This window comes from Anas platyrhynchos, chromosome 25, assembly GCF_047663525.1.
Source record: "Anas platyrhynchos isolate ZD024472 breed Pekin duck chromosome 25, IASCAAS_PekinDuck_T2T, whole genome shotgun sequence".
NCBI lineage: Eukaryota > Metazoa > Chordata > Aves > Anseriformes > Anatidae > Anas > Anas platyrhynchos.
Genome location: NC_092611.1, coordinates 788,526 through 801,650, shown reverse-complemented (window position 1 = coordinate 801,650; position 13,125 = coordinate 788,526). Strand labels below are relative to the sequence as shown.

At 40.3% G+C, this 13,125-nt stretch overlaps 1 protein-coding gene across 1 annotated transcript; it reads right to left on the bottom strand.

The window, feature by feature from the left end:
• Window positions 1-1,907: 1,907 nt before the first annotated feature.
• LOC139999429 (ubiquitin carboxyl-terminal hydrolase 42-like) lies at window positions 1,908-12,435 on the bottom strand. The gene is made up of 14 exons (XM_072027694.1): window positions 11,086-12,435; window positions 9,249-9,486; window positions 8,302-8,502; window positions 7,599-7,709; window positions 7,337-7,439; window positions 7,065-7,132; window positions 6,838-6,908; window positions 6,223-6,305; window positions 5,194-5,305; window positions 4,677-4,817; window positions 4,382-4,482; window positions 3,777-3,918; window positions 2,815-3,096; window positions 1,908-2,015 (listed from the first exon to the last, which is right to left on the bottom strand). Exons 2-14 carry the CDS (start codon window positions 9,484-9,486, stop codon window positions 1,923-1,925), a joined length of 1,746 nt encoding a protein of 581 aa, XP_071883795.1. The 5' UTR covers window positions 11,086-12,435; the 3' UTR covers window positions 1,908-1,922.
• Window positions 12,436-13,125: the final 690 nt, after the last annotated feature.

Below are 13,125 nucleotides of genomic sequence, written 5' to 3'. Positions count from 1 at the left end.
GGTGTACGGATGTGTTTCCAACTATGTGGTCCAAAGCTAGTGCTCTGAAACAATTCAGCAATAGCTTTCCTATCTTCACCGATCAACCTAACAACATGATCCCCAGCCAGCTGATGCTATCTAAGTAACTTAGAAACTACCAGAAAAAAAAAAAAAAAAAAAAAAAAAGAAGAAGAAAAAAAGAGAAGAAAAAAAAAAGGAGAAAAAAAAAAAAAAAGAAGGAATACATGAGAAGCACCCAGAAAAGAATTAGGATAAAAAATGCGGAGTATGCTGGAATCCTTGCTTACTTGGAATCCTTCTCTCCATGTTTATCCTTAGACTTCTTTTTCTTCTAGAACTTGTGATATTTTTGCATTTTTTTCACCACCTAAAAGCTCCTTTTCTATCTTTCTGTCTTTCCTTTCTATTTCACTTTCACTACCTTCTGTACGGGTAGATTTTCTTTTTCTGTTTCCTTCTGTTTCATTTTTCTGGCGACAGTTCTCCAAATGAGCTGACACAGGTGGAAGCGCATGTCTTTCACGAGAATGTCTTCCAGAATGTTGCTGAGATACCGAGCAACGATGCAAGTCTGCTCGGGGTGTGCTAAAGCGACGTCCATCTTCATCTCTCAAGAGGGAACCGTGAGGCCATCCACTTTTGTAATGATAATGCTTATGTGACCTGCCGTAGTAAGTTGCAGTCCATTTGTCAAAGGCTGCATCGCCGTGAGAGAACTTTCTCTCTCTACTGTCTCCTGTCGCATGAGGTGAATAGTAATCATTGTAATAGCTACAACTTTCCCACCTCCGTGCTTCATCTCGATAGTATCTTTCTCTGCTCCAACTTCTTTCCCCTTTGGATCGGTAATATCTATTGCTACCTTGTTCTGATCTTCCTCCGCTGCCAGATCTGTACTTTGAATATTTGACTGCTCTTCTGCCATTCTCAGGGCTGTTTCTTTCACCAGGGAAAGATCTGCACCTGCTTCCCTCCCAGTGCTCCTGCTTGTGACGCTTTTGATGAACAACTTCCACGCTCTGAGAACACCTCCTCTTGCTGGAAGGACCTGCTTTTTGACTCTCCTTCTCTTCACTAGGAGCATGTTCCCTCTTGCTTTGGTAACGCTCTTTCTCAGTGTTTTTAGTCTTGTCCTTTCTACCTTGGCATCTCTCTGCAATAGCTGAGGAGGAAAGCTTTTTAGAGCTACATTCAGTGTCACACTCGAGAGAGGAAGTTTGCCGCAATTTCTCACCAGGCTCAGAAGACTCTTTGCCGTACAAAACGTTTTCTTTTGAAATGAGGTCACGTTCTTTTGATCTTCTTGGTTTCTCCTTGTCTCCACCGTCATCACATTGGTACTGTGCGAGGTATTCATCCTTCCCAGTAGATTTCGGAGGGTCCGCGACACTGCACAAAATAAAATCACATTTCTCACTTCTGCTGAAGGACGTGAAGATTAACAGTAAAACCTTCCAAAGGCAAACAAACAAACAAAAACCTCCAGACTACAGGAACACTCGCAGAGATATGCCATTTAGAAACCTCTCCTGTGATTAGGACACCTTCTCCAGCTCCCTGAGAAAGTGCTTTCTCCCCTCTTGCTTCTGAAGCCATTGCACTAAAAAAGCAAATGCATCCGTCTCCTTCCACCTGCTGCTCTGAGAAAAAAGGCATAGGGGCGAGCGGGGAACAGCCAGTGTTTCTCCAGACAGTGGAGAAAAATGGAAAAACATTCTATGAAGGAACACAAGTTCTCCTTGAGGCACCAACCTGCATCAGAGTGATATGCTCAGTGCTGATCATTAGTTCTGTTCGTAACGCTGGACATACAGCATGGAATTGTACTAATTTAAATCCTTCCATTAAATACTATTAGTAGACAGATAAAACCGTAACGAACCTCCATAAGGTCTTGTCTTAATCAGACTGTGCTCATTTTACCTCGTTTCCTCTGACAAGCTGTTCAGCTGGCTGGCTGTGAGGGACTCCGTGATGATTTCTCGATTGACTGAAGGCATAGCTCCAGGCATCTGCAATCAAAACGCACAAGTCAGCAGACAAAAAAATACTATTTGTAGTAGTACTGAGGACTAGTCTTGTCAGAATTTCTCCATTAAATGGTAAGCAAGACCGTTTTGAGTTGTATGCATTATCTACACTTCAAAGATAACCCCGACTCACCTCCCAAAATCTACTTTATGAAACTTAGGAATTTTTATCTCAGCTGAGCTTAAGTTGACAAGTTCTAATGTAAGCTCAGGTCTGCAAATTCTAATGGGATAATACCACAAAGTCTTACAATCACATTTGTGCTGTGTTTTCTCAGTATTTCACCTGAATTAGGAACACAATAAACACTCCCGAATACATCATAGGTGAGAAATTCTCGATGGAGCAAATCTATGTTTCAAGCAATCCATTTGTTTTAGAAAAGAACATCTCAGAAGGTTTAACAGGTTCAACTCGGCAAGTGGAATCATCAAGTTTCAGTCCGTTTTCTTTCGATTCATTAACTAACCTAATAGCACCATTTAGTGAATCGGTTTTTGGCAGCTCATGCTGGGATCTTCCTTCGTCAGCATTCTGACAGGAAGAACCGGAATGCTGCAATGTACGGACTACCTTTCCAACCAAAATTCCATTAGAGGACATTGCATTGCAATTCCTTTTAAATAAGCCCTTTGACTCCTCCTCAGATTTTCCTGAAGATTCTGCACCGTAAGGGACTGTGTTATCAGAGCTGAGTTTAGGATTTTCATTCACTGTTGGCTCCACAAAAATCTCATCAGAAACTTTTTTGCTTGTTTGCATTTGCTTCATTTGCATTACCGAATTTGTAATTGTGGATGAAGGAACAGCCTGGTAGAGATCTTCGTCCTCCGCAGCACTGCTAAGACAGTCAGGCTGTGACACAGTCCGACGAGCAGGCAATTTATTGTGAATACTGGTGGTGATCTTCTGTTTTCTTGACGGATCAGTAATTGAAGGCCTGGTAATTGTCTGGTTTTGAACACAGGCCATCGGTGGTGCTGAAGATGGCCTTTTTAGGGTGACACCAGTGGTCTTTGCGTCCTCTTTTATGGATCCATTTCCATTTAAACGGCTTGAATTCTGTATTTAAAAAGAAGAAATGGCAAGATGGATTAACGCAAACACTGCATTTAACATTTTGAAACACAAAACTCTCCTACTGAGTATTTCTACAAATGGTCTTAACACCTACAAAGAAAAACACACTGCCCTTTAAAGATAAATGCAAGTCCAATAAGCGTATTCAATTCCTGCTTTTGGTTTACAGCCGATTGGAATCAAATTAACATCATCTTTGAAAACCAGCCAAACAACTTAACATTACCTGCTGCTATTCCCAAATATATTTATTTTCCCCTTTAAACATACCCTGAAAAGCCTGAAGTAATTGTTCTGGTGCTCAGGAATAAGACAATTAGTTTTCCCTGTCTTAGCTAAAGTGACGACGATAGGAAAAACAAGTCCTCTTTTAAATGATTCGAGGATTAGTACACTCTGCTTAAATTGTCAAAGAGCGTAGCTCTCTGTGCTTTAGAAAGCTGTCTTGGAGGTATAAAGTAATGGAGTCGCATGGCTGCACAATTTAGCAGTAACCACTGTTTGAATGACTCTGGCTGTAGCATGAAGGCTGTGAAGAAAGCTGCAGCATGGGAAGGAAAACAAAACTAAGATGCTGAAAACCAAACAAAAAACCCCACACCAAACCCCAAACCCACTAGCAGTTTGGTGCCGTTACCTGCCCTCCCACTTCCCTGAATTACCTTAATCATATGAGGAAGAAGTCGTGGTCCCATAAATCCAGCCTGCTTACTATTAGCCCCCTGCTGACCAGGAGGGAATGAACAGGGATAAGATGGTGCTGGCAAGTAAAACGCACGTTCTCCAAGTGTCAAATCATAGCGCCTTCAGAAAAGAGCAGTGATCGGAGTTTAGTTTTTCTTTCAGCCTACTCTTGGATTAAATCCCATCCTATAATTTTAGAGGAACAGTTCATACGATATGGAAGCCTTCTCTACAGAAGGCTTCGCCAAGACTACAAACTGAAAAGGAGAGAACAGTCTTCCTACTAAGACTATCACTTTCAGAGCAATAATTCATTCTTACACGACAGATGACCTTCATTTTTCTCCTTCTCTAAATTAGCCAGCTACAGGTAACACATAGATAGCAATTTACACAAGTGCTGCAGTTTCAGGCCAAGCAACAAAAGATAATAAATGACACAGAGAATTTCAGGTTAGACAGAACTGAATTAGACAAATAATAATCTTTCCCTGGGATAGCAAGAAAAACACTTGCAAAACAGAAAAATATCAATAACAGGAAAGTAAATCTCTTCTGAACACATGTTAAGATTTGTTATTACCTGATATAAAAAAGTATGTAAGCTTGCTGACCAAGAACTCTCTTAATGTCAGTACGGACTACTTTAGCATCATTCATCTGATACCAAAGTCCATTACCAGCCTGCAAATAAAGACAACCATTTCTTTAGGTGAATTGCACGTGTTCCAAATGAAATCACGGATAGGAACAAAATACACACGTGTCAAATAAAAATATAATGAAATCTTTTTCCCTAGAAACAGTAGCTGCTAGTCACGCTTTCACTGGTTTGCCAGCACAACCTTTACCCTGTTAGAAATGCTGTTGACTTCTACCTTTACATAGCATATATAGTGTCCTGAGTGACAGCTGACACCGTGATGTACCAGCACCGCGTATAAGGCATAGAGCAGTGGTTCTCCCATTGACTGTGACATGTAGGCTCTCAGGTCCAAATACTCCGGATATTTCACCTCCTAAAGAGAGACCAAGAAGATAGAAAATTATCCCAGAGTACTTCGTGGACTAGCCAGAGAAAAACACTTCCAAAAAACACAGACTAGAATTTATTTCTAGAATATATTTCTAGAAGATATTTCTTGATTCACTACAAATAAGTCTTCCCATAAACAATGTTTAAGACTAGAAGTTGCAGAGAACTGTTTCCTGATGAATCAGCCTTCTCAGAGGAAAGCATATGCTTCTTGTCAAGCGGGAACTTTATTGATATTAAGAGAAAGAATAAGCCATAGTCGTTAGTCTACAATTACTGTCTGAAAATATAAACAACTTTCAGCTTTGGGGGATGTCCCATTACACAATGATATAGTTGCATTACAGTGGTAAATATACCTTGTTGATCTTTCCACCTGTGAAATCTGCAAATCTTTTCAGTGATATTGTGAGAACCTTGGAAGAACGGTGTATGGTAAATCTCTTGGATGCAGGAACCATCTTATTACACCTTAAAAACAAGCAGAGATAAGTGTTTGAAGGCATCTTCTTTTTTCGCCCCCAAAACAAACTCGTTTTAATGTCTCACGCATGCCTATGCTATTTGAATGACATTTACTTGCATAATAGGTTGGTCTTTTTTCTTTTCATAAACCCATGCACTGCGTGTCAGGTTTGTTAATACAGTGAAGAAGGTAAATTCTCCCAAAACCCCGGGCATAGCAGGAACAGGAATCTCTCACGAAAGGGTATTACCAGGTTGGATGGCAAGGTACCATTTCTTGGTCTACAAAAGCGGCTATTTGAACTCCAATCCTGGATACATTCTTTCAGCTTTCAAGGGAAATACAAATAATGAAAGTGGAACCAGAGAGCCTTGGTCCCCAGGACTAGAAATTGCAAATAATCTCCAACATAGGTCGTCTATCAACATCAAAAATACAACAGAAGCACATGGTCATTCTACAGGAGGGAGACATTTAACAGTAGGAAGTCTTCATGTACTGAGCTTGTCTGGAAAGACACTGAAACTGTCTGCCATCCTTTGAAACACAATAGTTCAGTTTGATACATTGCCCGCTCCAAGGTAGGACCTACAGTGTAAGCAGTGAAAATTAGCCACTAGCCCAGAGAACAACGGAAACTGGGCAGTTTACATCAAGAAAAGAACTGTCGAGAGCTAATAAATAGAAAGAACAAAAGTATCTCTTTTTGAATTCTGATGGCAAAATACGAGCCAGAGAATTGCAAACCCATAGGGAATGCCTCTGAACAAGACTTCCCCCCTCCAAAGAAACAAAAATCCAAGTGTTTTATAAACTTCCACAAAACTCGTAAGTAGATCCAAAGTTTAGAGGTAGTCCAACAGAGTCATGCAACATATAAAACTGACATCTAGGATTAAGACCTAATTCGTCAAAATCTTACTCGCTACATTTATAGCAATTCTCTCCACCCAGCTCTTCAGGTTTCACAAAGAGTTCCAGAGCTCTGGTAACAGATGAAACCGCCTAGAGGAGCGAGAAAGAAGAGCGTAAAGTCACCGTAAATTCAAAATTCCAGAGACGTACTAGTAGTTTGTAAGAGAATCTTACTAACATACTCCAGCGATCTACTATGAGCACTGTGAAGAAGGAGGCAGAAAGAGCATGCTCAGCATTGACCTCACCTGGAAGTCATTTGACTTCGGAACAAATACTTTTCCAGTAGCCTAGACAGCACCTATAGTGTGCTTTGTCATCAATACTGGGGACAAATTCATCAGTCTAACAATTAGATGTACATTGGGGTAGAACAACAGAGAAGTATGACAGCATTATAATTTTTGCAGAAAGAGAATTCTTTCCCCTTAAACCCAATGCAAATGTGGAGACTATTTACATGGGTTCCACAGAAGGACAAAGTCCAATCCACTTCCTTAGCACCACCAAGCTCTTACGTTTTAACATTATATGTGGTTTGTTTTTTTAAGGTAAACAAGTTTAATTTAGAAAGTTAGGCATGTACTTAAACATCATGAATTATATTTAGAAAACATCTTACCTTTATATCCAAAGTGATATCAAGAAATGCCTCATACGTATCCGAAACTGCTTTGCAATTCAAGCACTTCACTGGAAGCAAAATATAAATGCTTAACCTTATGTGAAGGAGACTAACTGTCCAAATTCAAGTTGTTGCCAGATACTACTTTAGACAAACTACAGACTGCTTTACTACCGACAAAAGACACAGATCAGTTCTAAGGACAGGAATATTTTTTAAAGTACCTCTCGATCTTAGAAATCCTCCAAATATTTGATGAATGATGGTGGTAGCTTGAGAAGATCTGTCCAATCTGGAAATAAATTATAATCAGACCTCAGAAGATTTAAGGCGCAGAGTTAACTCTTCAAAGAGTTTTATGAAAACTAAGGATGATGTAGACTTTCGTTGCTGATAGTAAATAAGGCACTAAAAGGTGCTAGAGATCATTTTTGATAGTAAATAAAGGACTAGAAGGTGCTAGAGAATGTATGAAAGTGAACTTGTTTATGCTTACTCGGTGCTTCCATTCAAGCACGCTTCCTGCATAGCATCAACAGTATAGCGCAAGAACTCGTGTGCGTCTTCTTGACTGCCAAAACGGAAATGTTGTCCTATTCCTAAAGAAGAAGATGATAGTATTCACCTCATTTAAAAATGAAATCATTCTTGTATTTCTAAAATCTCTCTTCTTTCTAGTGTTAAAACCACTTATACACATCAAATAAGTATTTGAAGATTACAAGCTATCGAAAAGAAACACATCTGAAGCCACTTACGACTGAGATTACTGATAACATGCGTAGGCTCGATGGCATCAACAGTGCAACGCAGGGCCTGGTTAATGTGAGTCTCCATTGTGCACATCATGCAAAAATCTTGTTCACGACCTGAAGAGTGAAAGAAGAAAGCATCCCAGTCCAGCAAAATATCCATAACTACAAACAAACATCTAAGTAAAATTTAAACTATAGATACGATATCCACTCTCCTTGCTACATTCTATTCTCCCAAGATGCCAATGTCCCAACAGTCTTGTAACATTTCATTTCACACAACTTTACAGAATAAAAATATCCACTAAGCCTGTATTCAAATGCATTTTGTGATGAGAAATCTAAAAGACTACTGCAAAGTCACATTTGTAAAGGCTGACAGGAATGTGAACTCCACAGGCTGAAAAATGTATTACTCTCTAAAATTACTACTAAATGCATTACTGTCCAATGCACTTCATTATTCCCACGAAGCAATAAATGATCCTTTAATGAATACATAAATAAATAAATAAATAAATTCATTCATTAAACAAACAGTGCATTAATTGCACTCCGTATGCTATTCGGAGCCCACTGCTAATACAGTGCTCAAAGCCAGCTTCTACAGGTAAAATCAGGCAAATAAGCTTGTCTCAGAATCACTGCTGTTCTTTCACCTTCAGAGCTGTCCAACAGATTTGAAATACTCTTAGAAAGTACTCACATGACTGGCCGTGCTCGAGAGAAAGCATGTAATTGGCAAGTGGGGGTGTGTAGGTCAAACACTGTAGAGTAGCATTAAGAAAACATGTGTTGCCAAGATTGTACAGGCCAACTCCAACACTTTGTGTTTCTCGCCAATCCATACAAATCTTCTCAGGTGGAAAAAGAATGCTCTGTGGTGGAGCAATTCCATCATTAACGACTGCAAGAAAGTTAAATTTAAAAAGAGATTTTGTTTGTTTGTTTCTAAGGAAGGTATTTAAAAAAATACTATTCTGCAGGAGCACCTAGAGGAGCTAGCTACAATCCAAGCCAGAAGAAAATTATTGCAGACAGCTTTAATACCGCCAAATTCAAATTGGCTGGTCAACACAATGTTTTGGGGAAAAAAAAACAACAAAAAAACAGCTTTCGTCAACCATTTTAATTTTTCTAAGGCAAGGCTAACTGCCATTCTGTTTGTAGTACCTAATGCCAAGTTCCTCTCCATCTATAATCTTTAACCTGATTAACTCAACTACTGTTTTTTTCCTTATTATAACTTAAACCACAAGCTTAGACTTGAAATTATACGGAAAAAAGGTAAAAACTAGTAACTAGGAATGACGGTACCCCTACAGATACCAGATCTTTTCCTGAGCAATGTTATCATTCAAAAAACGTGTGAAAAATGGAAGCTGTGAATAGCAACAATCAAACACTTTTCTTTGCAAAACGGAAAAGACATGGATGAATCTGTGCATTACAAAAAGCTCCCCATATTTCTCTGTTGACTGTAAATATATCAAAATTAATTTCTGTAACATCAGTCACTTCAGTTGCCTTAGGGGATTCGCTTTTGAAGTCTTTGTTCACACTAGTCCCCTTCTCTATCAGTGCAACAAGTAAGAACTGCATTTTCTACTTTTGCTTTGAAGAAAATGGAGTCAGGATAAAGCTCACACTTACTTAGATCTCTTGGGGCAAAAGCCTTAGATTTTTCAGATGATCTACAGTAAATAGCACCTCCACGTCCTTGGGCCACAGAGACTTGGCTTGAATCTTCTGCAGGCGGTATCTGGCCCCAGTTTGCGGTGCGTGACATCAGTATTTTAGTACTTGGTTTCTTGGATTTGCCAGACCGCCTTGAAGAGGGCTTTTTAGACTTTGAAGATTTGGGCTTCTTAACTACGGTCATTGTTGACATCTGCGACAGAGACAGAAGTTCTGGTTGACGTAAGAATATCAAGAAGCATTCCAAGAAGAAAAGAATAGCAGAAGTCCTGTCACTTAATCTCAAAGAAACAGCCTTAAGAACTAAATCGCTGGTATGAATGATTTAAAAAGAATCCCCAAACTAAACACACAAAGTGAAAATTTCCATCTAAACTCTATTGGTATTATTTTTAGCTTCTGCAGAACTAGTGGCTGATGCCATTTCTTTCACTTCCGTAGGATTTTAATCCATTACAACTCTGGAGTCTTTTTAATATAAAAATGTAGAAGACATTCTCTGAGGGGAATCAGTTATTTATTGATTTCCAGAGTTGCACAATTATCTGTTAATTATTACCTATGATCTAATAGATAATTGTTGCAATTATCTATTGCTGGCGTTAGTAATGGAACACTATTACTTCACTGCCTGCGTTTTTCTGTTTCGTGTGCACAAAGGTACCCAGAACTCACTGCTCCTTTTCTTCTGTCTTTCCAGGGATCGCCCTCTACCTCACTGTCTACTGCACCAATCATGAGGGGTTTGTTGTTATTCTATAATGAGCCTAGCTTTTAAATACACCTTTTCTGGGCGTCACTTTGTGATAGCAAGTTAATTTGTGAGGGCTCCTCAGTCTACATCATGTGGTCGCTTTTTCCAGGTGAAAAAGCGGAGCCGTAAGTGGCAGTACACTAAAGCCCTGGCATGTTGAGATCCAAGAAGAGAGATGTTTGGCCCTCCTTCTCACTCCTGGGAACCATATACCTCAAAACCCACAGAGGATGGGCTATATCTCAGAGAAATCTTGGGAAAGGAGAGCATGAAGAGCACGTTTGCAAATTTATTTCTCCCTGGGCTTCTTCTGCTTCTCCACGAAATACGAGTTTGAATAGAACTTTGGCAGCAGTACTTCTGGTGTTTTACTCCTACCACATTTAAAACTCCTACAAAAAACTGAAACGTTAGACTAAAAAGCAGCTCTTTCCGTTCTGCTTTGTAAAGTTGCACGTTTTCCTCATGCAAAACAACAGGGCAATGTAAGCTAGAAACGGAAATGCTGAATGTAAAACAAAACAAAACAAACCTCAGCCCTCCAGGACAAAAGCCAATAACTGCTACAAAGTCCTTTTTAAAATGCTGATTAGGTTTCAAGGTGATACCGCTTTAAATAAGCATAATTGTGTGTCCGTAGGCAGAAGCATCCATGACAGGATGAACTTCTATACTTCATGTTTTGTTACTGTCTTACTGTAGCACACAGGGACTTGTTACCTATAGGGAAACCACTAACCTAATGGAGCGTTTAAAACATAAGCTAGTTTGTTATACCAAAATGACTGAGAGAACAAAGCATAAAGTGCTTTCAGATTTCTAGCACGCCTTGATTGCTATCCATTAAACTTCAGACACGTTAAACAAAACACAGTAAATAAGAAAACTCCTAGTCCCACAGCTGGCAAATTATGTGCAGAGGTTGTAACTAGAACTTTTTTCCCTTGACATTTTACATTTAAGATTGATTTTAAATCCATTCTATACACACTTTCCGTTCCTGAAAAAACAATACGCAAACCTGAAAAATGCATTTACACGAGAAATGAAGTCGTCCTTGTCCGACTGGAAGACTAAGGTGACAGCTCCTGGGCTCAGGGATTTTCAGATAAGCTCCGATCTTCACCAGTGACAGCTCCTTTTTTCGCATTGAAAGAGAAAATGTTTCAGCAACACACTGAAAACACACTTAAGGGACAAGAAACAAAATTAAGACTGTAGTGAGAAGGAGAAAAGAAAAACCACACTGGGGAAGAAAGGAAAAGGTAAAGGAAAAAGGAAAAAGGAAAAAAGCCTTGATCTTTATACTGACCAACGAGATAAGCCTTACACATTTTTAAGTTTATTTTTGACAACTGATTGAGGCGTTACCAGGTATTAAGTACGATTCAAGAGCAAATATTAACACTAGAAAGAAGAAATCCGATCCACCACCACTGTTTCAAAATACATCCATTTCTAATGTGGAGATAACGTCTCTCTGACAAGGTAGTAGAAAAACTGTAAATACCGACAGAGCTTCCTCTCCCGATGTTCCATATACATACCGATGCTGTTCCTACACCTACGCTCTGAGCATAAATTTATGTTGACATGAGTATCGGGTGTTACTCCTCTCTTTGTTTGCCTTGAGAGACACACCTCTTGTCCACTGAAAAGTAAACTCAAGATTCCAGATCAGTTAAGACAGTTGCTATCCCCCCATTCAGAGTTCTGCAGCAGCACTGTTCAGATGTGTTTAGCAGTCTCTTTAGAAAATGTTATCACTTAGGACCTGCTTCTCAGTAGGTACACGTTTGGCCTCCGCTTAGCAGAGAGTCAATCCCAGCTTAAGCTTTCGTACAAGAGCCCCTTCACGAAACGGACTTGGGCCCTGACATAACTGAGCTTAACCTTTAACCTTGAAGCTTCCTTAAAGAAGGAAGCAGCACCCAGGCCAGGAAATAGAAATTAATCGTCACTTTACCCTGAAACGCAGTGAGCTATTCTGTGCTGGCAGGATTGCTGCCGGGCTGGCCGACGAGGCGGCGGGCAGCTCCCCGGGGCCACAGGGCCTGTCACAGGGAGCCGCCGGAGGTCTCCAAGGTCCGGGAACAGCGGCAACAGCGGCAACAGCGAGGACAGAGGGGACAGCAGCAACAGCAGCAGCCACCTCAGCCAGGGCCGTCTCCACAACCGCCAAAACGGTCTCGGAATGCTGCCGAACTCGGAGCTCCAGCGTGACGCCTTTTGAACCTGGCCGCTGGAAGGACCTGCTTTTTGACTCTCCTTCTCTTCACTAGGAGCATGTTCCCTCTTGCTTTGGTAATGCTCTTTCTCAGTGTTTTTAGTCTTGTCCTTTCTACCTTGGCATCTCTCTGCAATAGCTGAGGAGGAAAGCTTTTTAGAGCTACATTCAGTGTCACACTCGAGAGAGGAAGTTTGCCGCAATTTCTCACCAGGCTCAGAAGACTCTTTGCCGTACAAAACGTTTTCTTTTGAAATGAGGTCACGTTCTTTTGATCTTCTTGGTTTCTCCTTGTCTCCAGTGTCATCACATTGGTACTGTGCGAGGTATTCATCCTTCCCAGTAGATTTCGGAGGGTCCGTGACACTGCACAAAATAAAATCACATTTCTCACTTCTGCTGAAGGACGTGAAGATTAACAGTAAAACCTTCCAAAGGCAAACAAACAAACAAAAACCTCCAGACTACAGGAACACTCGCAAAGATATGCCATTTAGAAACCTCTCCTGCGATAAGGACACCTTCTCCAGCTCCCAGAGAAAGTGTTTTTTCCCCTCTTGCTTCTGAAGCCATTGCACTAAAAAAGCACACGCATCTGTCTCCCTCCACATGCTGCTGCTCTGAATAAGAGCCAGAAGATTCAAAACCACCCTATTTGGTCTCCCCACATAGCCGAAAAAGACACCAGTTGAAACAGAGTTTTCTACCTCTCTCCCAGGAATTTACATTCACATATCTTGTGACTGCAAAAATAGAAGGCGGGGCTCAAAAGGAACAGCCAGTGTTGGAAATGAAAAAAAGCAGCCCGTTTCTTCAGAGTCTTAAGCCTATGCTACTAGGAAAAAAAAAAA